The sequence below is a fragment of the Primulina tabacum genome, chromosome 15 (assembly GCF_025594145.1).
Source record: "Primulina tabacum isolate GXHZ01 chromosome 15, ASM2559414v2, whole genome shotgun sequence".
NCBI classification, from domain to species: Eukaryota; Viridiplantae; Streptophyta; class Magnoliopsida; order Lamiales; family Gesneriaceae; genus Primulina; species Primulina tabacum.
Genome location: NC_134564.1, coordinates 25,343,386 through 25,369,431, shown reverse-complemented (window position 1 = coordinate 25,369,431; position 26,046 = coordinate 25,343,386). Strand labels below are relative to the sequence as shown.

The 26,046-nt window shown below is 35.6% G+C and overlaps 1 protein-coding gene and 1 long non-coding RNA gene across 6 annotated transcripts; both read left to right on the top strand.

Annotated features, from left to right (window-relative positions):
* The first annotated feature begins 714 nt into the window (after positions 1-714).
* Positions 715-3,305, top strand: LOC142527302 (uncharacterized). Of its 3 annotated transcripts, none has more exons than XR_012815439.1 (3): positions 715-1,364; positions 2,178-2,224; positions 2,946-3,248. It is a non-coding gene; the product is annotated as an uncharacterized LOC142527302 (long non-coding RNA). The 3 variants fall into 3 exon arrangements; XR_012815438.1 differs by having other exon boundaries at positions 715-1,368; XR_012815437.1 differs by lacking the exon at positions 715-1,364 and adding an exon at positions 3,266-3,305 and having other exon boundaries at positions 1,928-2,224; positions 2,946-3,177.
* Positions 3,306-12,194: 8,889 nt separating this feature from the next.
* Positions 12,195-24,294, top strand: LOC142526324 (uncharacterized). Of its 3 annotated transcripts, none has more exons than XM_075630631.1 (22): positions 12,195-12,542; positions 15,203-15,457; positions 15,564-15,688; positions 15,796-15,840; positions 15,947-16,028; positions 16,133-16,201; positions 16,305-16,475; positions 16,562-16,627; positions 20,067-20,135; positions 20,230-20,298; positions 20,432-20,484; positions 20,725-21,030; positions 21,949-22,061; positions 22,163-22,248; positions 22,341-22,379; positions 22,455-22,514; positions 22,653-22,754; positions 22,877-22,928; positions 23,027-23,082; positions 23,688-23,752; positions 23,857-23,908; positions 24,099-24,294. In XM_075630631.1, exons 1-22 carry the CDS (start codon positions 12,387-12,389, stop codon positions 24,165-24,167), a joined length of 2,160 nt encoding a protein of 719 aa, XP_075486746.1. In that variant the 5' UTR covers positions 12,195-12,386; the 3' UTR covers positions 24,168-24,294. The 3 variants fall into 3 exon arrangements, with proteins under 3 accessions (XP_075486746.1, XP_075486744.1, XP_075486747.1); XM_075630629.1 differs by having other exon boundaries at positions 12,196-12,542; positions 22,154-22,248; positions 24,099-24,293; XM_075630632.1 differs by having other exon boundaries at positions 12,196-12,542; positions 20,755-21,030; positions 22,154-22,248; positions 24,099-24,291.
* Positions 24,295-26,046: the final 1,752 nt, after the last annotated feature.

Below are 26,046 nucleotides of genomic sequence, written 5' to 3'. Positions count from 1 at the left end.
AGACAGAACGCACAATCCAGACACTCGAGGATCTGCTTCGAGCTGTAGTCATGGATTTTAAAGACAGTTGGCAGGAAGCTTTACCACTGGTCGAATTTTCATATAACAGTTTCCAGGTGACTATTGGTATGGCTCCTTTTGAAGCTTTGTATGGTAGACGGTGTCGATCACCTCTTTGTCGGGATGAATTTGGTGAGAAGCAGTTGACTGGACCTGACATTGTTCAGGAAATGCATGATAAAGTCAGTTGATTCATCAGAGAATGAAAGCTGCCCAAGATCGTCAAGCTAGTTATGCTAACAGACGTCTTCGTCCTCTAGAATTTCAAGTTGGAGATTTTGTTTTTCTGAGAATCTCTCCTGTTTAGAGGTGTTGTTCGTTTTGGTATGAGAGGTAAGTTGTTACCTCGTTTCATTGGTCCCTACGAGATTGTTGAGCGTATTGTACTTGCGCTTATCGTTTGGATTTGCCCCAGTCATTGTCTGGCATCCACGATGTTTTCCATGTTTCTATGTTGCGTAAGTATGAGCCCCGATCCGTCTCATGTGATTCAGCCTGATGAGGTTGAACTCGACCTTCTCTATCGTATTCTGAGTATCCTGTTTGTATCTTGGATCATAAAGATAAAGTTTTACGCAATAAATTTATACCACTTGTACGTGTTCAGTGGTCGAGGCATGGTGTAGAAGAATCAATGTGGGAAACAAAAGAGAAGATATGAGCATCATATCCATATCTGTTTGGTTCTTAGTAATGTATTGTTGGTTTCGTATCGTGTGTAAGATGTATGTGTATAAACAGAAATTTCGAGGACGAAATTTGTTTTAAGGGGTGGAGAAATGTAAGGCCCTGTAATCAATTATCCGGTAATTTGGCATAATTAGAATAATTATTGAGTTGTAAATTAAAATAATTATTTATGCCAAATAAATTCAAGAAGTGTGTTAAAAATATGTATTTTAGAATATCGGAGAATTTAACGATATAAAATACATATAGAGTTTAAATAACACACGAGAGCAAAATAAATACAGACCAGGATAGATGGGCTTGAGTTACTATTTTAGTAATCAAATACACAATATATATATACATATACATACACACAACTTACCTTTAAAAGAAGGAAAAGGGAAAGAGAGAAGAAGAAAACCCATTTCCCTCAACCCAATTCTCGCAACCCTTGGAGCAGCTGTGGAAGAATCACGATATCTCCTTCGTCCGGCGTCGAAATCTCGATCGATCTGAAGGGGTGTCTTCCTAACATCTTAGGCTTTGATTCAAGAAAGAAATCGCGAATTTTGAGCAAGGAGGCGAGTAGATCGAAGCTCCATTTCGTGACCCTGTTTCTGTGCAGTATTTTGGTGAGTTCAGTTTTTGTGCTTCTGAAATTCGAAGTTTTGTGTATTGTTCGTTAAGAATCTCGACTTGTGGTTCAAATAAAACGTGTAGCTCTGTTTGTTAGCTTTCTATAGCCACTAGAAACATTGAATTTGGATAAGAAACGGATTTGATATGATTTTTCTACCAAAACGTGTCAAAATGGAATTATGTGTTGGAGCTGTGTACAACACCTACTGTAATTCGGGTTTATGGCATATATGCACTCAGATTCTGGGTTTTTGGTTAAATAAAAGTTGTAGAGCTATGTCTTTTCTTCAAAATGAGACTTGAATCATTAATTTTCATTAAGAATTGAGAGAGTTATGCCTGTTTTACTGAAACTACGCAGTATTAGAGTTCTGTCCGCGTATTGTGTGAGTAGCAGCGTGTTCTTGTTAATTCTGGCATTAATCTACTCAGATTCTGGAATTGGTTTCTTCTAGAAAAACTTAGATATTTAAGTTGTCTTTCATTTCCATTTGGCGGATATTGATTTGGATCAAAAAAGAATTAGATCTGAATTTTATGGTCATAGATGCCGAATCTGAAACTGTAACAGAATTCGTTTTTCTAGATTTCTGGTTGTGGGTGTTTATCTGTGTCAAGATGATTGAATTTCTTGTTGACATCTTCTGATGAAATATGGGTTTTTGAGTTAGGATTCCAACCATGTATGATAAATATACTTTGGTTAAGTTTTGATCTTAAAACTTAGCATAGGTACAAGCTGAAATTTGGAAATATTGTTATTGAATTGGAAATTTACTCGACTTGTTATATTATCTTATTGTTAGGCCGAGGAGATCAAAGTTAAGCTTGTTGTCGTTATCAGTCGGTATAGGTATGTTACAGCTCGGTAATATACGACGGTAAAACATAAATTATATTTAATTGTCATTCTGTGTTACATGGATCGTGTTTATGATTTGTTGACTGTTGTAAATTGTTAAATGCCTTCGTTGTGATCTATGTTTATTATTATGACATATTATTGGCATTTAGCATCGGGCATACAGTTATGACATTCATGTTGAGCCTATCGTTCTTCTAGCCCATTGTTGATATCCGTTGTTATCTGGCACTGTTGTTTATCTCGGGATCATTGTGTGGCTGATAGGCTTATACACATGAGACCGTAGATGTGATTGAACAATCCCGTGGTTAGTGCAGCCTTTTGAGGTGAGCGCTGGGGTTGTGTCATCTAGTTCGTTATGTTGTGCCATCTTGTTATATCGTATCAGCTGTATGGAGGCCGAGTCAGGGGTGTTATTTCAGCACAGCTTGGCATACCTCGCATACTTGGCAGGGTGGTTTAGCTGCATGACGATGTAGCTCCCCTGTGTTGTTGCTCGAGCATTATTCCAGTTGTTATCGTACCGTTTGTTGGCTCCCGTTATCCTGGTTATTCGTTGAGCCTTTCATGCATTGCATATTATATTTCATTATATGATTATGCATGATTTATGTTATTGTTGTTATTGTTGGACTGTTTCATACCAGAATCCTAACCTCAATTGTTTTACTTGGGGGGCTGCGGTGGTTGCTTTTGGGCACCATGGTAGATCTCCCGAGTCGTTTTGCAGCATCAGGCCGGGGTTCCGCCAGTGGAGCTCGGGATTGAAGTTGGATTGCTTGGTTCTGTTCAATGGAGTCTCCCAGTTAGTCTATATGTATGTCTTGAGTTGTTTCAGTCTTGTATTGTAGTTTATTTGCCGGGGAGATGTCCCGTGTATCTGTAGTAGTATTTGGTTGTTTTGTGATGTTCTGAGTCGACTCTGTGATGTTTATGATCTGGTGAGTACTTGGTAAGTTTTATTTCTGTTTAGTCCTGGCCAGTGCGGCTATAGGTTGTTTAACTTCGGTTTTGTTTTAATGACTCTAGTGGGAGTATATTTTGATATAAATTGCTGCTTGAGTTTTTCGGGATCTCCTATTTACGGGGAGGTCATGTCGAAATTTTTCTAGGCCCTAAGGTTCGTTTTAAAGCATTTTAAACATTTTTTCCGCTGCAGCTTTAAATCAAACCGTTATTTTTTTATTATTAATTGTCATTAGAGTAAATGGGCCTCACAATTGTGATCTTGAATCTACTAATAAAGCTGGCAATGAGGAGTTGTTGGAATAGTTGGTTGAGTGAAAATAGCTATGATTTGATCGATCGCTTGGTGGAGATGGCAAGAAGCAATAGATTTTATTTGAAATGTATTTCTCTTAAATAATAATATTTCATTAACTGCATTTATATATATTTTTTGAAAATGTAAAGTTTTGTTCCATTTGGTTCGAATGACCACTTCCAGCAATTGTTTTCACTTATGTGAACAAAAAAATCAGTATCTATACAAATATGATGATTCTGAAAATTCCTTCTTTTAGGCTGCGCAGATAAAGGTAAAATACCTAACATACTTTAATATTCATTATTTTGTTTAGAAGTTTGCTTTACTTTTAAATCTAAAAGTATTAATCTTTTTTATTTTTATTTTCTTTCGTGTTTTTGGATTAATAATATAATCGAATGGCTATGTTCTTGAAAGAAAACAATCATGTGATGAGTAGGTCTCTTGTGAGATGATCTCACGAATTTTTATCTGTGAAACGGATCAATCCTACCGATATTCACAGTAAAAAGTAATACTCTTAGTATAAAAAGTAATACTCTTAGTATAAAAAGTAATATTTTTTCATGGATGACCCAAATAAGATATATGTCTCATAAAATACGACCCGGTGAGACCGTCTCACACGAGTTTTTGTCTCATGTGAAATCTGATGGGAATTTGAAATATGAATTTGAAAATATTGTCTTCAATTGACAGACAAAAAAGAGGGATGTTGATAGTGATGTATACTTGATTTGTCACATGAAGTATTTTTAAGACGTGTAGTAATAATTTCCTATTTTTAATCGTAAGTTATAATATATTTTTTAATTGACTGTAGGCTGATATAAGACGTGTCATTAGAGCTGGATATATGTGCAACGATTGTGCATAGTTAGGTAAATGATTTGAGATTGGATATGTTGAGTAGAGTGTTTGATTTCTAGTAAAAGAAACATGGATTGATAGCCTTAAAGAAATATGAAGCAGAGAACAAGGAAGAAGAAGAAACAAAAGAAATGAAACAGATTACTATTTTGGAACTTTTTAGTTGTTTAGGAGATGACATTCTGATTTTTTTTATTTCTGTTGCATAACATTTCACTTGGCACAAATAAATGGAAGTTAGATCTCAAGACTTTATCTAATGCAACTTTTAGAGTTTTTAGTTGTATATGGTCTACGGTTCATAATGATCCCTTGATGTTTCTCCTCGATTCGATTTAGAAATTAAAATTGGTTCTTAATTGAGTTAGCTTTGATCTTGTAATATATGCTTATTTAATTTAGAAAAGTATAGTTTAAGTCCAAAATATCACTTTATAATATATGTTTATTTTATTGAAATATATTATTTTTTGTGTCAAATATATTAGTTATTATATAAATTGTATTATTTTGTAGTATATTCTTATTTGACTCAAAAATATTAGTTTTTTATAATTGTGTTCGTTATATTGGATTACCTTTTGTCGTATCAAAGACGCAGTGAAAGTTTAAAAATTTTAGTTTGACGTTTAAAAAATTCATTGGGCGCGTATGATTAAAAACATTAATAGAACATTTAGATCTGATTTATTTTTTCATATTTAACGCCGACTCCAATTATTCCATGTTTTAAGCGGATATAGTTGTTCTTATAAATCCTTAAGAATAGATCTTCTCATTCTTCGATTTTCAAATCAAGTCCACGATAATAAACTTTGTTCATCGTATAGATCGTACTAGAGATCTAAACAAAGTTTGCATCGAGATTGAATCGCCTGAATTTCAGAAATCCAGTGATGGCGTCAGGGCTACGACGTGGTTGAAGAGTGGCCGAAATTTTGGTTCTCCAAAATATGTGGTGGCCAAAACCTATGAGGCAGTGAGAGAGAAAATTTTGTTGCCCACCCCATATTTTTTAGAGCAAAATTTTGAGGAGTGTGCAAAAATTATATTATTTCATATAACCATCAATGAAATAATTATAAGTTTTGATTCTTGATCAAATCAGGAATCCTATTTGAATCAAAACACTGTAATTCCATTATTTAAAATTCTCATATAATATTTATTTTCTTGAAAATATCATGCAATTAAAGTCAATTTTTGATAATTCATGATATACGTCTACAAATCTATATCACCACACACACACACATATAATATGTATATATACATATATAAATGAGGTCAGAAAACTTCGATGTATCGATGATACAAATCTTGTTCATATAATGAAAAATTAAATTTTCAAAGGACAAAAAATTTCACCGATCCATTTTCGACAGCTACCAGTTTTGTAAACCCCTTCAATAAAACAGGTTTTTCCACTCTCCTTACTTAATTAGATTTTAAGATAACTTTCACATCTTCCATTACATGGAATCAACTAATAAACTTCTTTATAAGAAATATGTTTGATCTCCATCAATGGGAACACAAAATCCAATATTTGTGTGATTCTCAATCGTTCAATGATATATCTTTGAGTAATAATAGTAACATCGTATGTGCAACTAGGAAAACCGCTTTCCCTATAACACATGCTTTGTTCTGGCCAGAGACTCCGTGCACTATTAAATCATCAGGTCACACAGGATAACTTCACATATATGCGAGCGGTGAATCATCAAATATAATGAATTGGATCTTACGTATTTCGAAAATACACCTAACCTCGTCATCTGATGACCCTCAATGGAATCAATAAATGGATCAAAGTGAATGTTACTACGTTGAGCCTCTACATTGTCTCGGGTCAAAAAGACTAATGGTTTACAATCATAACTGCGCAGTATTCCACTCGATACCCACTTGGACATTCTGGGGGAGGGTTTTTAGTGCATCATCAAATGATCACGCATCTGTACGAACAAATATTTTCATGTGATGCTGAATCAATTAGGAAACTGTTTAGAATATACACTATGCTTGTTAATGAGTTTCATGATCTTATATTGAGAGGTAGACCTCATGGTACCTATAATATATTCAAGAATTTTATCTGTGCAGCATGCATTGGTATACAGATAAAGTAAATTAGATAAAATCATAAAATATTATTTGATGTGATTCTTCAAACCACGAAAAGAAAATGCGCTCAAAACGGAGTCACGCCCTCGATTCGATGAAAAAAGAACTTTTTGTTGGCCCGATCTTTTTGAAACAAGTAATGTTATGTAATATTCACCTCTAAATTATGAGGAAATTAGCAACAAATATTAACAAGATAAACAATCTATCTCAAGAGAACCTTCAAAGAACTCGTCTTTGACAATCCGAGTGAAGAACAATCGACAAACGTCACAAAGTGTTAAACTTTGATAAGTTTGATTTGAGAAACACACAAAGATGTATGCAAAGCCAAGATTTGAAATTTGAGAGAAAACTCACAAAATATTATAAAACTCAAGATTAATTGTTCTAATTCGTGTTTACAATGAATTATATAATAAAATACAACAAAATCGCAATCTAGGGTTTCCATATCTAAAATCTGCACTGCGGCTAGGCGCTATAGGTTCGGCCCTGGTGGCGCCTAGGCGATAGCTTATGATTGGTTGAAATTTATGATTTTTGAGAGGATGCTAGAGTTATGTTTATTTTTGAAATAATGTTAGCTTAGGGTTCCTTGACATTTACGATTTTACGTTTTAAATGTGTTCTTTTGGATTTTCAAATAATAGTTTGTTGGTTTATTTTAAATTGTGTCAAAAATATTTATATATATATATATATGTATGTATGTATGTATAGTGTTTTTTGCCAAATGGTATGAAAAAAATTCTAGTATATTTTAAAGAAAAACGAGTAATGGAAGTTTGAAACTGTCTCCGATCGGCCTCCGTTCTACCACACGTTCGTTTTTCGATATTTCGTAAGTTTTTAATGCAAAGCCATGTCTAGACCATTTTTTTATGCATCAATCATATTACTTACTATATTTTTATATAAAACATGAATGAAAACTTATTTGTTTGATTATATAACACCAGAACGTTACAAAAATTATTTTCGATACGATATATGCATGAAATCTTTTGTTTTTCTCGATTTTTTAATTTCGTCTTTGCTGGACCAATCCTATGGCTTGATGCTACATATGGTTATGTTTTGGGTGTGTTTAGATGGCATTAGGTGGTCCATGATGGGGCAAGAGGCCGCTGGTGTAGCAGAAAAGGAAACAAGCACAGCCGCGTGCACGTAGGGGCATGATCACGGGTTCACATCGGTTTGGGTGCTAGGATTGACCAGGGCTCGTGGATAGGGTCTAGGTGAGGTCTTAGAGTTTCGGGGTAGGCTTGGTATTGGTTGGTTAGGGTCTGTTTGGCTAGCATAAGGGCTAGAGTTGTGATGGCCGTGGGTGTGCGCGTAGGGCTTGTGCAAGGGCTGCTCTCGATTTTGGGTGGTTTAAGGGGTTGTGCTTGTGTATGGCCAGGAATGGGCTGGACTGGAGTCTTAAGTTGTGTCTAAGAGTCGAGTCTAGGGCTTGGTTCGGGCTTGGTTCGGGTTGGAATTGATTGGAAGTTGTACGGAACACATTTGTGTCTCCATGGTTCGTTGGGCATGGTACGGGGTTCGAGGATGGTCTAGGGCTGGTTTAGGGCCTTGGGAAGTAGGTTAGGATATGTTTTATGTATGGGTCGAGTCCCGGTCGATTGATATGTCATAAGTGGTTCTATGTAATTCGGGAGTCGTAGGTGTACGAATGCACCTTTGGGGCTATTTTGGGTATAAATTTTAGTATGTTAGGGCAGCATGTCCAAGGACGAATCAATGAGGTTTGCGATGTTCGTAAGTATGTATGACGTGAAAAACAATTATTTTTGAGGTATTCGATTTGTCTTCTGGTCAAATTATGTTACAGGTTTGGAAACCGGAGAGTATGTTAAGCATTTCAATTAGCAAATTTTGAAAATAAGAGATTTAATTACTTCCAATTGAAATACAATATTTTAATAATTATTTTTATGACTTAATTAATTAAATTAGTTAATATTTAATTATGGGTAGAATTAGTATTTGTAGGATTCTTAATTTGGTAAATTTAAAAGTTGGAGGGCTTAATTAGTAATTTTAAACCTTGATTAATCAACCTAATTAACTAGCTATTATTTTATTTAAATATAATGAAGAGTCCTACCCTAACTCTTTACATCACTCACGCACACACACAACACACACAAACACCAAGAACACACACTATTTACACATAGTTCGGCGAGTCAAAGCTAGGGCTTGGCTTGTTTTCGATTTTTCTTCCAACAACGACTTAAGGTGATCATTACAATACGTTACCTGAATAATTTAGCCACTTTGCAAGCCATAAAGCGTAGCAAAACGTCTCCGATTGCCTCCATTCTAGCATGCGTTCGATTTTTTGATATTCCGTGTGTTTTTAATGCAAAAGCGTGTCTAAACCTTTATTTTATGTATCGATCATGTTACTTATTGTATTTTGGCATAAAAAAAATGCATGAAAACTTATTGGTTTGATTGTATAAACATTAGAACGATACAAAAATTATTTTAGATATGATATATGCATGAACTCCTTCGTTTTCTTGAGTTTTTAATTGTCGTCTTCGTTGGAACGATCATATGGCTTGATGCTACATATGGTTATGTTTTTGGCTGTGTTTAGATGAAATTAGGTGGTCCATGATGTGGCAAGAGGCTGCTGGTGCAGCAGGAAAGGAAACAAGCGCAACAGCATGCACGTAGGGGCATGATCCCGGGTTAACATCGGTTTGGGTGCTAGGATCGACCAGGGCTCCTGGCTAGGCTGTAGGAGGGGTCTTACGGTCCCGGGGTAGGCTTGGTATTGGTTGGTTAGGGTCTGGTTGGCTAGCATAAGGGCTGGAGTTGTGATTGTCGTGGCTATGCGCGTAGGGCTTGTGCATGGGCTGCTCTAGATTTTGGGTGGTTTAAGGGGCTGTGCTTGTGTATGGGCTGGAACGGGCTGGGATAGAGTCTTAAGTTATGTCTAAGGGTCGAGTCTAGGGCTTGGTTCAGGCTTTGTTCGAGTTGGAATGGATAGGAAGTCGTACGGAACACATAAGTGCCATAGTGTCACTCTTCGGTACAACTTGTGTCTTCATGTTTCGTTGGGCATGGTACATGGTTCGAAAATGATCTGGGTCTGGTTTAGGGCCTTTGGAAGTAGGTTAGTATGTGTTTTATGCATGGGTCGAGTCCCGAGTCGATTGGTATGTCCTAAGTGGTTCTATTTAATTCGGGAGTCTATGTGTCTGAATGTACCTTAGACGCTGTTTTGGGTATAAATTTTAGTATGTTAAGGCAGCACGTCCAAGGACGATTCAACGAGGTTCACGATGTTTGTAAGTATGTATGACATGCAAAACAATTATTTTTGAGGTATGCGATTTGTCTTGTGGCCAACTTATGTTACAGGTTTGGAAACCGGAGAATATATTAACCATTTCAATAAGTAAAAATCAAAAATAAGATATTTAAATACTTTCACTTGAAATACAATATTTGAATAATTATTTTTATGACTTAATTAATTAAATTAGTTAGTATTTAATTATGGGTAGAATTTAGGATTTGTAAGATTTTTAATTTGGTAAACCTAGAGGGAGGCTCGCATGACGGGGGCTTAAATAGTAATTTTAAAACTTGATTAATCAACCTAATTAACTAGATATTATTTTATTTAAATATAATGAAGAACCCTACCCTAACTTTTTACATCACTCACTCACACACAAAACACACACAAACACTATTTTCAAAGTTCGGCCGATCTTTCTAAGATAGGGCTTGGCTTATTTTCGATTTTTCTTCCAACAACGACTTAATGTGATCATCACACTATGTTACATGAATAATTTAGCCACTTTCAAGCTATAAAACGTAGTAAACCGTCTCCGATCAACCTCCGTTCTACACTGCATTTGGTGTTTTGATATTTTGTGTGTTTTTAATGCAAATGCGTGTCTAAACTTTTCTTTTATGCATCGATCATGTTACTTACTGTATTGTGATATAAAACATGCAACGTTACAAAAATTATTTTCGATATGATATATGCATGAACTCCTTCGTTTTCTCGAGTTTTTAATTTCCGTCTTGGCTGGATCGTCCGATGGCTTGCTACTAAATATAGTTATGTTTTTGGGTGTGTTTATATGTCATTAGGTGGTCCATGATGGGGCAAGAGGCTGCTGGTGTAGCAGAAAAGGAAACAAGCGTAGCCGCGTGCACGTAAGGGCATGATCGCGGGTTCACATCGATTTGGGTGCTAGGATGGACCAGGGCTTGTGGCTAGGGTCTAGGTGGAGTCTTAGGGTCCCGGGGTAGGCTTGGTATTGGTTGGTTAGGGTCTGGTTGGCTAGCATAAGGGCTGGAGTTGTGATGGACGTGGGTGTGCGCGTAGGGCTTGTGCAGGGGATGCTCTCGATTTTGGGTGGTTTAAGGGGCTGTGCTTGTGTATGGGATGGAATGGGCTGGACCAGAGTCTTAAGTTATGTATAAGGGTTGAGTCTAGGGCTTGGTTCAGGCTTGGTTCCAGCTGGAATTGATAGGAAGTCGTACGGAACATATAAGTGCCATAATGTCATTCTTTGGAACAACTTGTGTCTTCATGGTTCGTTGGAAATAGTACGGGGTTCGGGCATGGTCTGGGGCTGGTTAAGGGCCTTTGGAAGTAGTTTAGGATGTGTTTTATGGATGGGTCGAGTCCCGAGTCGATTGGTACGTCCTAAGTGGTTCTACTTAATTCGGGTGTCGTATGTGTCCGAATGCACCTTAAGGGATGTTTTGGGTATAAATTTTAGTATGTTAGGGCAGCATGTCCAAGGACGATCCAATGAGGTTCACGATGTTAGTAAGTATGTATGACTTGCAAAATAATTATTTTGAGCTATGCGATTTATCTTATGGCCAAATTATGTTACGGGTTTGGAAGTCGGAGAACGTGTCCGGGGACCTTTCCAACCTCTTCGGAGGAATTATGTTATGTTAAGTAGTGGACATCCAGTCCAAGAGCTGTGATGATCTCTAACAGGCCAGTACTGTGGTTTAATTTTTGACCAAACGATTTATGTTTTGGGCCACTTCCATTAAATTGAACAAAATGATTTACGATTACGATTACTATGACTATCATGAAAATATGATTTTATGAAAATGTTTATGCAGGGAAGTCGCATTATACATATTTATGCTTATATTAGGCTATATACGAGCTATATTTATAATGCCTAGATTTTTATGACGTATTACTTGTTATTTATGATTTAAGGATGCTGATTCATTAGACTTACTAGAATTGATCGATGCAGATGATTTTGTTGAGGAGATGAGAGGTGATGACCAGTGAGCAGGCTCAAGCCAATGACAGTGTAAATGCGATGACCTTTAGCTTACGAGATTTATTTATGTCCGTTTTAAATTGACATTTTGATAATAAATAATTAACATCACGACCTATGATTACAAAATAAACATTTATTTAATAAAATATGTACTAATTTAAATAAAAATTTCAGCAGAATACAAATATGAACTAAATGTAAAGAGAACTAATAATAATTTTTCTCCATTTCGACGAGTGTGTAGGCGTACTCTAGTAGATTATCCCGGCCCAACCGCTCACAGTCAACTCCCTCAAATATTTAAATAAAAAAATTTAAAAAGAAATATAAATATTAAAATTATATATTAATTATCATCAAATATATTATTCGTATTATTATTGCAATTAATTCGAAACATTGTGAGGGAGAGAGGGAGAGAGGAAGAGAGCGGAACGCGTCCACAGATACTTGAACGCAGTCCACATCTCTGTACACTGTCACTTGAACGATTCGACAGAGGACACCATTGATGTGAATTTCTTGTGCCGAAGGTGAAGAAAATTGATGATTTGATCAACAGCTGTGTGCAAAAATGGGGAAGAATTATACGGCGAATCCGAATGATTACAAGCTTCTGGAAGAGGTTGGATATGGTGCCAGCGCGACTGTTTACAGAGCGATCTATGTGCCTTCTAAGGAAGTCGTGGCTGTAAAGTGCTTGGATCTCGATCGATGCAATATCAATCTGGTTTGTTTATATTTTTTAATGTAATTTTTTACTTGATTTATCTGGAGAGTGTTTGAGTTTGTATTTGTTGTTTGTGTGATTTATTCGAGTCTTTTATGTACTCGAGTTGAATTCAGTGGTGTTTTGAGATGAGATGATTAGCGGTGTAGGTGGGTGGTGTTTTGATTGGTTTGACTTTCAATGTACTAGGTTATGAGTTCCTGTTTACAATTACTTGTGAACTTGATCGGTTGGTTTGGGAAAACGTTTGGAGGATGAAGTTCAGAACTTTAAGGGCTGATTGCTTTTAGTTGAATGATTTAGCTGATTATGGTTAGAAAAAATTGGGTTTCTTTGATCATAGGTTTTCTGGGAATCGACTTTATTTCTTCAAATGGTTTTTTAAAATCCTGGAGTTCTGGTTAGGACCCACCGGTTCAATTGAAGGGGTGAGTTTGTAGTGGGATTCGAAATTTTGGGAAAATTAGAAATAAAATGTGATTTTTTGTTTTAGTGAGTGTCACTGCTCAACTCTGCTACAGATAAGCTCGTGCTTAAGTTGTTAACGTGAAGTTGGTGTGACAAAAAGCTATTATAGTCAATTAAATTGATTTAGTTTTAATTCGATTAATTTTTATATTATTTGTATTTAATTTGAACAAGTGCCAGTTTAGTAAATTAATAAAGAATTCTTTTCTAGAAGACACCGCAAAACCAATTGATTCATGTTCTCCATCTCAACATGAATGAAAATCCAAACAAGATGCACTTTATAGTTCACCATGTTGGAGGTTAAATGGAATCAAACAGTTGATGAAAAGTATATGTGGTGGTTACATTGACTATTTTGGTAAACAATAATATCTCAACCTTTCGAGAAATGAACAAATATGATGCCACATACAATGAATGTGAAACTATTTACACCTTAAGGGTAACCTATGACTGTGAATCAGTCCAGAAGTTGGAATAATCAAGCTAACTTCTTTCCACTGGCAATAGTGGCTTTGATTAGAGAGCGTCATGTTATTACATTTTTTGTTTCCCACTCTAGAATATGGGACATCGTCTGCAGAAGTCTTAACTTTAGATAGGAGCATTTATTTTGGGTTAGATGGAGTGTATCAGGATCACTCATGCATAAGTTTAATAGACAAATTCAAATTTTTTGATATTGAATAGCTAGTTGATTGACGTAATGAATGGTCGATTTACATCATATGTACTGAACCATAATGTCATACCATTGGAAAATCAGGTATATTAGTCCAAAAATATCAATATTTATCTTGTGCCATAATTTGCGACAAATACAGGCACCATTGGTCTGTGAATTCATGCATGGCTTCCAGTTCAGGTGACCAATTTGCTTTTTGAATGCCAATAATATCTGATTGTAGCATGACAAATTATCAAATCCATGTGTTGGTTTTGTACATACTTTTCCGTGTTGAACTAGTCAAGACCTATATTTCTTCTATTCTAAATGTCAATGAATATTTTTCCCCTTCCACAAAGAGCGAATGTTATTTCGACTTTTCAAGTTGTGAAATATCTTTATTCCCTCATTTAATTTAAAATGATGATGTAACCTTCTGTTGGTCACCTGCTTCTTTCTATTTGGTATCCTCAAGAGAAGGCTGAGCTTAGGAATTAATGTTACAGCTTTAAGTTATTCTGTCATTTGTAAGAAATGCAAAGATGATTATTATGTTACAATTTACATCTGTCACTTAGTTTGTCTAATGTTTTGAAGATTTAAAATTTACAAATGTTGAATTATTTTTCCACTTGATTATTCATGCTTAACCAATATTTTGGTCGGCTTATGATTCATAACAGTAATAATTTCCATTGACATGAGAAATTTTTTTCTTTTGTTGCTATGAGAGGTTGCGGCACAACCAAAATGTGCGACATCTGTCCTTATGTACCTTTTGGAGCACTATAAAATCGCTCAGAAGAGAATATTATGAACAACATATTCACAGTCACTACCTTGAATTTCTTGTTTCAGAGGCAGCCACTTGGTTTGACATATTGAAGTGATTTTTTGTCGAATACTGTGAAGATAATTTATTTGTATATATGATCCTCGCACAAGACTTTATCCACTAAGTGGGGTTGACTGTATGGATCCTCATACGCAATTGTGCTCTGTCTCTTATTATACCTTCATCTATATTTAGATAATGCATTGAGATAATATATTTGTATATATGATCACTGTTCTTAAATCCTTTGTTCGATATTCATTAAATATGATATAAAAATACATCGTGTATGCTCTTATGCTCTTTTTTCGTCCTTCCTTTTGTTTCTTGGGCACTGCTTTTTCAAAATTTTCTTTTGTTTAGGTTTGTGTTGTTTTGATAATATAATTCATAATACAATTAAGGGAACGAAAGTCTCCTTGGTACACCTGGAAACTGGAGACTTATTTCAGTCTATATCTTTTTCTTTTTAATTATAGGGGTGTGGTTTAGGGTGGGGAGTGAGACTTGAACCCGAGTCGCTACTATATGTACACATGAGACTATCGCTGGCCAAGGGCCTGGGTCTCCTATATCTTATTTTATACCGTAAGGAAATACTGTTTGATAATAGTTGCCTTGTGTTTAAAACCATTAAATATGCCTGGGAGACATTTATGTTAGGAACTATGTGCCTTTCTTATGCAGGATGATATTCACAGGGAAGCTCAAACGATGAGTTTAATCGATCATCCTAACGTCATAAGAGCCTTTTGTTCATTTATTGTTGATCGCAACCTTTGGGTGGTCATGCCTTTTATGTCTGAGGGTTCTTGCCTACATCTAATGAAGATAGCTTATCCAGATGGATTCGAAGAGTCTGCAATTGGGGCCATATTGAAAGAAACTCTAAAGGCTTTGGAATACCTTCATAGTCATGGCCATATCCATCGTGATGTGAAGGTCAATCTACTCTTTACGTTATTTTGGGCATGTTCATACTTGGCAAATTTGGACACGTGTAAACTAGTGAATGAATTTGCAATTGTTATAACATTTGTCCCTGCAGGCAGGAAACATATTAATGAATGGTGATGGTGAGGTAAAGCTTGCTGACTTTGGTGTATCAGTTTCTATGTTTGACAGAGGTGATAGACAACGGTCAAGGAATACCTTTGTGGGAACTCCGTGCTGGTAGTTTGGCATTTTCATGTACTCCTTTTTATAGAATTTTTGATGTACTTTTGTTTCTTCTGGTCCTGCTTAAGTGACATTGCATGTTCTATACTCTTGTGATACAGGATGGCACCAGAAGTGTTGCAGCCAGGAACTGGATATGATTTCAAGTGGGTTCTACTCCAACTCTACATAATACCGCATGGTTTCATGACGTAACAAGTGGTTCATGAATTTATTGAGCTAATTTTTGTGGTATTTATGTCAAATATAAAGGGCTGACATATGGTCATTTGGAATAACTGCACTGGAGCTGGCTCATGGACATGCGCCATTTTCAAAATATCCTCCAATGAAGGTTTGCATTTGATGATTCTGCTTGAAACTTTGCACGTGTAATTATTAGTGTAGACTACTGTAGCAAACACGTGTAATTATTAATGCTCCAACATTTTGTTCTAGGTTCTGCTGATGACCATACAAAATGCCCCTCCTGGACTCGACTATGACCGTGATAAAAGGTTTTCGAAGGTATCCATGATATGTTTGTCTGCGGATTTTCATTTTAATTAATTATTAAATATTTGAAAATCTTTGACCTGTCTGTTATTAAGGAATCTTCATTTTAAAACAGTCTTTTAAAGAAATGGTTGCAATGTGCTTGGTGAAAGATCAAACAAAGAGGCCAACAGCAGAAAAATTGCTAAAACATTCATTTTTCAAGAATGCCAAGCCTCCAGAGCTTTCTGTAAAAAAATTATTTGCCAACTTGCCCCCTCTGTGGAAGCGTATGAAAGAACTTCAGGTATACCATGCTTAGGGTAATAAGAGCAGGCTTTTAAAGTAATTTACTCATACATTACTGTATATGTTCTCATGAATTCATTGCAGCTCAAAGACGCTGCTCAGCTTGCTTTAAAAAAAATGCCTTCAGCTGAACAAGAAGCTTTATCTCAGGTTTGAAGCATCACCAGAATTTAATCTGTTATTTAATTTGTCTTTTGATTTAGTGGGTCTGAGAAATAGAACATTGGCACCCCTGTATCTTACACCCCTTGGTTCTCGTGAAGTGCGATGTTCAAAATTCTTTTTCATCTATAGGCAGAATAATTATGTAATTATTTTTCTGTAGCTAATATCATCTATCGTCTATCGAGGATGGGAGGGATATAGATTTATGATGAAACTCAAGGCAATGAAGGGTGACATTAGAAGATGGAATGAAGAGGTTTATGGGAGGGTGGAAATGAAATCAGCAGAGTTAAGAAGTAAAATCAGCGGACTGGACGAATTAGAGAGTGAGGGTCGGGGATCGGAAGAAGTATCAAATTAAAGAAAACAAACCAAATGGTTGATAGAAGAGTTGATATGTCGAAAGTTCAAATCAATTATCGGAAAAGCAAGGTCAAATGGAATAAAGAGGGGGATCACAACACAAAATTTTTTCACTCACTTTTAAACCAACGGAAGAGCAAGACTACCATTGATAGGCTGGAAAGAGATGATGTATCGATTATGAGTGATGAGGATGAAATTGTCACCATTATTCTAAAGTTCTTTAAGGAGCTGTACAGTTTGACAGACGCGAGATGTTGGGGTATTAAAGGAGTGGAGTGGTGCCCCATTGAAGGAGATTTAAGTCGAGAGTTAGAAAAACAATTCTCGGAAGAGGAGGTCAGGCAAGCAGTCTTTTAGTGCGATGGTTGTAAGAGTTCGGGGGCTAACAGATTTACTTTGGCTTTTTTTTCAAGAGTGTTGGGATATAGTCAAACGAGATCTAATGAAGGTTTTCAATGAGTTTTTTCATAGTGGAATCATAAATAGAGTAACTAACGAAACATATATATGTTTGATACGAAAGAAAAATGAATTGATCAAAGTGAAGGATTTCAGACCGATAAGCATGACAACAAATTTGTATAAGATAATAGCAAAAGTCTTAACAGTGAGGATTAAGATTGTGATAGCAGATACTATATCCGTATCTCAGAATGTTTTCGTTATGGGAAGACAAATTCTAGATTGTGGTCTTATAGCGAATGAACTACTCGAAGAGGGAAGGAGAAAGAAAAAGAAAGGTTGGGTATTGAACGTGGATTTCGAAAAGGCTTACGACAATGTGAATTGGGAGTTTCTAGATTTTGTTTTGATGAAAAAGGGATTTGGATGGAGATGGAGAAGGAGAATTTGGATCAAAGGATGTGTCGAATGTCTCATTTTCTGTCATGATTAGTGGGAGGCCGAGGGGTAAATTTAATGCGTATAAAGGGCTTAGACAAAGAGACCCCTTGTCTCCTTTTTTGTTCAATCTGGTAGTGGATGTGTTGGGGAGATTGATTGACAAAAGCCAAGGAAAGGAATCACATCAGGGGGATCGAGTTTGGTAGAGACAAGATAGAGATATCTCACATTCAATTTGCGGACGTACACTTTTCTTTGTGAGGAATGAGGATCATATCAGGTTCTTGGTGCAAGTGGTGAGATCGTTTTGTGAAATGTCTGTATTAAAAATTAATTCGGAAATGAGTGCTTTGTTGGGTATCTACCGTGAACAAGGAGAAGTTGAAATGTTAGCACAACAAATGGGATGTGGTAAGAAGATATGGCCTATTAAGTATTTGGGAGTGCCTTTGGGTGGAAATCCGTTACAAGCATCGTTCTGGGATCCCATTGTGGCTATGATCTTCATGATAGTGGATCAATAGTCCACTGATGTAATTTGTTATTGACATATATTTAATAAAATATCGTTTCTTATAAAAAAAAAAGATATTGAAAAAATTGGCAAGTTGGAAAAAAGCTTTCTTGCCAAGAGGTGGAAGATTAACATTGATATCATCGGTTTTAAATGCAATTCCAATATATTTTATGTCCCTTTTTAAGGTGCCTAAAGATATAGCAGAATTGATGGAGAAGATTTCAAGAAACTTTTTATGGGACGGAGCGGATGAAGATGTTCATAGCCACTTGGTCGCATGGGATCATGTGTGCAAACCGAAAGAAAAAAGAGGATTGGGTGTTGGAAATATTATATTGAGAAACAAGGCCATGTTGGGAAAGTGGTGCGGAGATTTTATGCGGATGATGGGACATTGTGGAAGAAAATCATTGTAAGAAAATATGGGTTACAAGAAAATGGGTGGGATGCGGGGTTGGCAAGAAACGTCACGTTTAGGTGCCCATGGAAGTTTATTTCCCGAGTATACCCGACTTTTCAACAGCGAGTTTCAATCAAGGTGAGAGGAGGTAACAAGGCTAGATTTTGGAAGGATAGATGGTGGGAGGATTCTTCTTTTAAAGATCTTTTCCTGGCATTATTTAAGTTATCTGCAATTCACAATCTGCCTATATTACATTTTGTCCGTTTTGACAATGTCACGTCTACCCAATCCTGAGATTTTCATTTTAGAAGGGCTGAGAGATGAAGAGCTTGTTCAGTTGTTCGAGATATTAGGTGTGTTAGATTCAACTAGGTTGATTAAAGGGGTAGATGATTTTCGTGCGTGGAGGGAGGATTCTTCTGGTATTTTGACTCAATCAATTCTCTCTTCCAGTCTTTTTTTCCACATACTCTTTTTCCCGCTTTTCCTCTTTTCTATGTTATTTGGAAGGTTCCCGCTCCAAAAAAGATTCAGGTATTTTCTTGAACAGCGACTCAGGGTAAGCTACCGACCTCGGAGATGTGCAAAAAAGATGGCCTACAATTGCTTTGTGCCCAAATTGGTGTGTGTAACAGAGACTCACAATCATATGCTCATTCATTGTCCATTCACGACCGCATTGTGTGCTAGAGCTTTGCAAGAGCTTCGATTGGTTTGGGTGATGCCTAAGTCAACGAAGGATTTATTCTCTATGGATTTAGGACAGCTAACTCGTTCCAAGGGAAGAATTTTTTGGCAAGTTGTGGTTCATTGCATATGTTGGATAGTATGGTTGGAAAGAAATCGAATAATTTTTTATGATAATGAAGAAAATACAGAAAAGTGCTGGGAAAAAATCAAGATCAAAATTGCAATGTAGATCGGCATTCATGAAAACTTTAAGAATATCTCGATATTAGATTTATTGCGAGATTGGGCTTATATGTATCATTAACACAACATTGATATTATGTTCTTCATGATGAAAGTGGACCACTAGTCCACTGATTTACCATTTTCTTATCTTATTATTAATAAATTAACGTTTCTTATAAAAATAATAATAATAATTTGGCATGTGGTAAGTATTGAATCTCGTTATACTGGATGGATGGCAGTAATACTTTGAGTTGGAAAATTTGGGAAAGCAGAGTCTACACCCCACCTCACCCCACAACAAATAAAAAGACGCCCAGTCTGTGTGTGTCTATTTGTCTGTCTGTCTCTTGATTTGCATGTTTGTGTTTCTCTTTCAGAGTGAGTACAAGCGAGGTGTAAGTGCCTGGAATTTCGATATAGATGATTTGAAGCTCCAAGCATCTTTGGTAAGGACATGGCAAAAACTTGTATAATGTAGTTCTTTATACAATGATTTTATTCCTGGTAACTACTGCATCTTTGCTGTTATTATCATGACAGATGCAAGAGGATGACATACAAGAAATCAAGGAAGAAGAAGAAAGCTTGAAGCTTTCCATGAACCCCAAGGTGATTGTCATTTTTTACCAAAATTATGAAATCATTCTGGAGCTCCTGTCTTTGATGGAGTAGACACCTCTTAAGTTATTTTTTCAATCTCTTATATTTTTATTAAAATGTAATGCTCTTTGATTATTTGTAGGATACATCTAATTCTGCCATGAAACCAATAGCTACAAGCCAGATCAATGGCAGGTTATTATTGGCCCTTATTCACCCGAATTCTTGAATTTTGTTCCTCTGATATTCTATTCCACCGAATTTCTCTCTCTCTCTGCTTAATGTTTTTTTATTATCTACTAAAGTTCCATTTGAGATTTTGTGATTTGCTAGATTTAAAAATTCCCCTGGCTTAGCTGTGTGGTTTACAACATGCTTTTGATTCATGATTAAAGTCAGCCATTCTGTGATCTCAAGGATACACTTTCTGAACAGTTTCATGCTCTGTCACCAACTGTTTTCCAGGAGAAAAACGAGTTGTGATGATGCGTCTGGGGTTGAAAGTGAGACCAAGAAAGGAAAGGTATTCGAAAGTGATTTAGTAGAGTCTGAAAATGATATGGTTATTGGACTCAAGAAATGCAGATCAATAGCGGAGACGCCACATTCAATGGTAGAGAAAGATGCGCTGCAAGCCAAGTCTAGAATTCAGAGTGGCAGACCTCGTGAATGCCAAAGTGGGCCGCTCATGCCTGGTACAGTGCTAAGTTCGCTGTCAGAAAGAGCACGCAACTTGGAGAGGTATTATAATATGCATTTGATTGTTTCTTGACTTCCTTCTACGCTACGTTATGTTGCACTACAAGAATTTGCAACTTGGTTGGGACCTGAAGTTTTTGGTACAATTAAAAAATGTTTTGAGTCTGGAAAGCTACCCATATAGCTGCACTGCACAGCTATGATTTTGATAATCATATCGTAGCTTACTTCTTTCATCATTTATGCCATTAAGTAGATAGAGTTACTTGACACCTGTCTTTCATGATACTTATTTTGACTGCAAATACTTATCATAATCCCTTTATTAGAGCTGATAGTTTCGAGGTAACTGCTAATTACTCCCTGCGTTTCTATAGCGCAAAGAAATCATGTTAATGCTAATTAGAAATTAACCAACCAAAAGAAGCACCTACATACACTTCAAGACCCAAAACCACATCATTATTTTTGCGAAGGGAAAACTATGAAGAGAAATTGACTTTATTTTATTTTTTAATCCACATGGGATTTCCTGCGTTTCTTGATTTTAACAGGGATTTAAATTGCAATAATTAGTAAGACCAGTTCTAGTTTTGCCTTGATCATGATATTGCTGAAAGTTTAAGCCGGCAAGGATCATTATTATTTTTATATTTTTTTCTTTACATCGTGGGGTTACATTTAAACCAAATTCCTTCTACAGATATCATTTGGCATCTTTTTTACTCATCTCAAGCCAACTTTTTTCTGATACTCCAAAAAATGAAGGGATAATTTACTCCTTATGTTTCATGTTGATATAATGAGAAAGATGAGAGAAGCTAAACTTTTTTCATTCTTTTCTATTGAGTTATTAAAACTGGGTTTCTTTTTATTTATAATCAGTTAAAGTTTTCACATGTTAGCAGTAAATTCCTTTTACATTTGTCATCTTATTATATAAAAAAATAATCTCGTCAGGTCTGAGATTCATAACCAGCAAGTACGAAAAACTCCGAGCTTTAGTGGTCCTCTAAATCTTCCTAATCGGGCTTCAGCAAATAGTCTATCAGCTCCAATAAAGTCTTCAGGAGGTAATTATACGGATTTGAGTTGTTAGGAACCAATATTTACTACTTCATGTAGATAAATTTTTGCAAGCACTTTGATCTATGTGTTTTTTTAGGATTTACAGATTCCTCTGAGGACAAGTCAAAAAATAATTTGGTACAAATAAAAGGGAGGTTTTCTGTAACATCAGAGAATGTTGATCTTGTAAAGGTACAACTGTATTCTCGTTGTTTTTTTTCCCTTTGGTTTGCATCCTATTGAATTTGTTTGATTCTATTGACTTTTGCCAACTTGTATACTAGGACATTCCATCATATACATCTTCTCAGAGAAATTCTCAGGTATCGCCTTAACTAATTAAAGAAGATGACGTGAATTTGTAGTCTATTTTTACTAGTTTATGATATGGTTTTCAGGGATCCCCACTTAGGAAGTCCGCAAGCGTTGGAAACTGGATATTTGAGTCTAAGCAAATGGTTGTGTTTTCATCTCTTTCTTTCCACAATATTTTAAGATACTGATAATTTGTTTCTGTTAAATCCCACTTTATCATGTTAGCATTTTTTTGAGTAAAATCTATTGCTTAACTTCGCGTAATGATTTTGTGGTTGCAGCCTAACAATCAGGTACATAAGGAACTTTCCAACAGTAACCTACCAGCCTCAATTCTTTTGCCTCACCTTCAGAATCTTTTCCAGCAAACATCAATTCAACAAGTATGACATTTTCTATATTATTTGTGCATTTTGGTGGGGTTTATACTTGCATGGCTTCGTTACACTGCAGCAAATGCAGTGTTTGATCTCTTTTTTCTTTTATCTTGCCACCTGAACTGCAGGATCTCATTATGAATCTATTGAGTACCTTGCAACCCCCAGAGGTAGCAGATGGTGAGTTGAGAATCTGATAGTTTGAAGTTATAGTAGCTGTATGTATCAACTGTAGGATTCTTGGTAAGTGGATTGGAAATTTCTCTCTTTTTTTGCAGCTCCTCAAAATGGGAAATTGCCTCCATTGCCTCGTTGGTCAGAGACTAACGGAAGCGTAAGCACATACTCATATTCACCATGATGATTTGTTGTTTTGAGCCATATATGATCATTTCTTCGTAGACGACCATAGAAAAAGGAAATATACATCTTCAAAGATGTAACTTGTTATTCATGTTGTTTTTTTCACATCAGCATATCATAGATATTCAATGCGTAAAATGAAATTTAAATATATATGTACCTTAATTTGCATGCATCGACTCTGAGTGTGATTTCTGAATAAATGTACGAGTCTCTGTTTTTCCATTTTAAACAAAATTTACCTTTTTAATTCATATGATGATTCCATTAAATGTACTGCCATGCAGTTCAAGGGAACTCGAATCCTAATAGAGATGTAACTAACATTAGCTATTGGAGTGTTGGAAGTTTCTGCTTTTCCCTGCAGTCATCTTGTTATTTGTGAGAATTTATTTTTCAACTTGAGCCATATCAAAACTTTATGTAGCTTAAACTCATTTGTGAGAATTTATTTTTCAACTTGTAATTCCATATTGGCTTGTTCATATCCTTGATGCTCAGTCTGAATGTTAGAAAATTTTGTCGTTTTTTTGTTATATCAGTTGATTTCCTTCATCTCTTTTTCCTCATGCACAGGCTGAATGTGCTAGTTCTGAAAGGGAACGCATGCTCCTTGTGAAGATCTCTGAACTTCAATCGAGGTGACATAATTGGAGAACTATTAATTCCAGAAACTGTTGTTTGTTTTATCCTTTTTTTTTCTTTTTCAAGAGAAGCTCAGTGATCTTGCTATGATAATTGACAGGATGATTAGCTTGACTGATGAATTAACTGCAGAAAGAGTGAAGTGTACTCAAGTAAGTTTAAATGTCCGTGTTTATGCTGTATAATTATTCGTTCGATTTGTGAACAAAATGGTTCATGAGAGAAAAAAAACCACTTCTATTCACATCCAAACATAATGGAACTTTGAACCTCTAGAATAGCTATTCAGATTTAATGCCTCTTGGTTTTTTGCCATTATTATATTTTATCTTATCCTGGCAGTTGCAACAAGAATTAAATGCTGTGTCTGCTCGCGAAGAGGATGAATATGTAAGGGAAAGAACTTCTTGAGTTGTCAGAATTTTTGTTTCCGAATGTGTAACATGGCAAAACCTTGTAAATTCAGGTATCGACCTCACCCAAAATGTCAATCTTAAGTAATTTGTCATTTCAAGACATTTTACGCCTCTTTCCTTTTCTTTTCCCGCGTGATTAAACGCAGGAATGACAACTGTTCATATTTTCTGGAATCATGCCTTTTACCCACTGTTCTTCCGGTCCTGTCCAACAACGAATAGGAAAAGTAATCCATCGGAAGAAAATATTGTGTTTAAGTTATTTGACGGGGAAAACGGAAATGAGCTCCTAGTACAGATGATATGCGGCTTTAGTCCGATGTGTATTGTTTGTTTGAACCCTTCGTCACCATGGGATATATGACCTTAAGGGCATTCAATTTGTATTTCTGTATATTATACGTGTATGGTTAATGGTTTGAGTGTGAAAATAGTGTAAACTGTAACTCCTGTGAATAGTTGATTTATCAAACTGTCATACTGCGTTTTCCATCCCCATCTTCTTAGTTTTTATCCTCCTCCAAATCCAGTAAATCTTCTTTCTCCTCCTCCTCCAAATCCATAAATATGTGAACTAGCATGTGACGGAAATAAGAAAGACAATCTCAATTTGTCTAATTTTACAAGGGCATTAAAATGTCTATTTCAAAGACCAAAATAAAAAAGATCCTTGAACAAGTGAGTTTTCGAAACAAGGACATTCCCGAACTTTCTTCCAAAAACTTCGAAATATAAATTTGATGGGAGGGCCAAACGTGGACAGATAGATATTCGCATAATTTGATGTAGCTAGCTAGGTTCGGACTTTGGCATATTGAGAATCTGATTTAATCCAACGAAGACATTCCCCTTGGCAAGATGAAAGGAATTAACCTCCATTTCACGGGACAATTAGAAATATAACATTTTTTCTATTTTATTTTCATTTTTGACCTTATTTACCTTAATTTTTAAAAATTATCCTTCATCTAAAATTATAATCCTAATTTTTCCAAATTTCTCTGTCCTCCCAATACCCAATTAACCAAACCTATAATCCTATTTTTTTTTCTTCCTCCTTCCCAGTCCACAAGTCGCAGCTGCTAACCTTCCAACGATTCTCTATTTTCCTATGTACTAAGAAAAAGACGTGTGTTGCACTGCACGTCCAAAAATGTTGTTTTAGGAAAAATCAAATATCCAAATGAATTAATTTTTTTTTATTTATTTTGAAACAATATAGTTGCATATGTGCATTAAATTTTATTATATCATATATATAAGATATGTTTTAATACAAATTCTTGTTTTTAATTCTCATTATTAATCCTAATAACTCGATATTTTTATATTTTTCTTATTTTTTTATCCATTATTTTATTATTATATGAATCCATATTTTCATAATCTTTTTCTGGAAGCTTGTAATTTTTTTGATCTATCATTTGTATTTATTTTCTTCAATGGTATATCTTAATCATCTTCAATTTCTATCATTTTGGGAGTTAGATCATGTTAGTTTGTTTTAATATTTTGGATTTTTAAAAATACACAATGATTTATCAATATGGTTCATTGGTAATAAGTAAGACTTGTTAAGCAATGGGAAGAAGCAATTTTATTGATTAACCTTGGCACCAAGGAAGGTGTTCTTCATCAGAAGTTTTACAAAGAATGGTTATGTTATTCTAACCAACTGAACTAATGGCTGTAAAGGGAAAGCTAATATAGTTGTTGCTAAGTCTAAAAGCTTGAAGTAAAATGGAAGACGTGTTTTACTAGCATGTATATCACCAACACTCCCCCTCAAGATTGACGTAGATTTAAGAAACCAATCTTGGATAGCAAAAATGCATGTTGATCACGACCGAGGCCCTTGGTGAAGATGTCGGCCA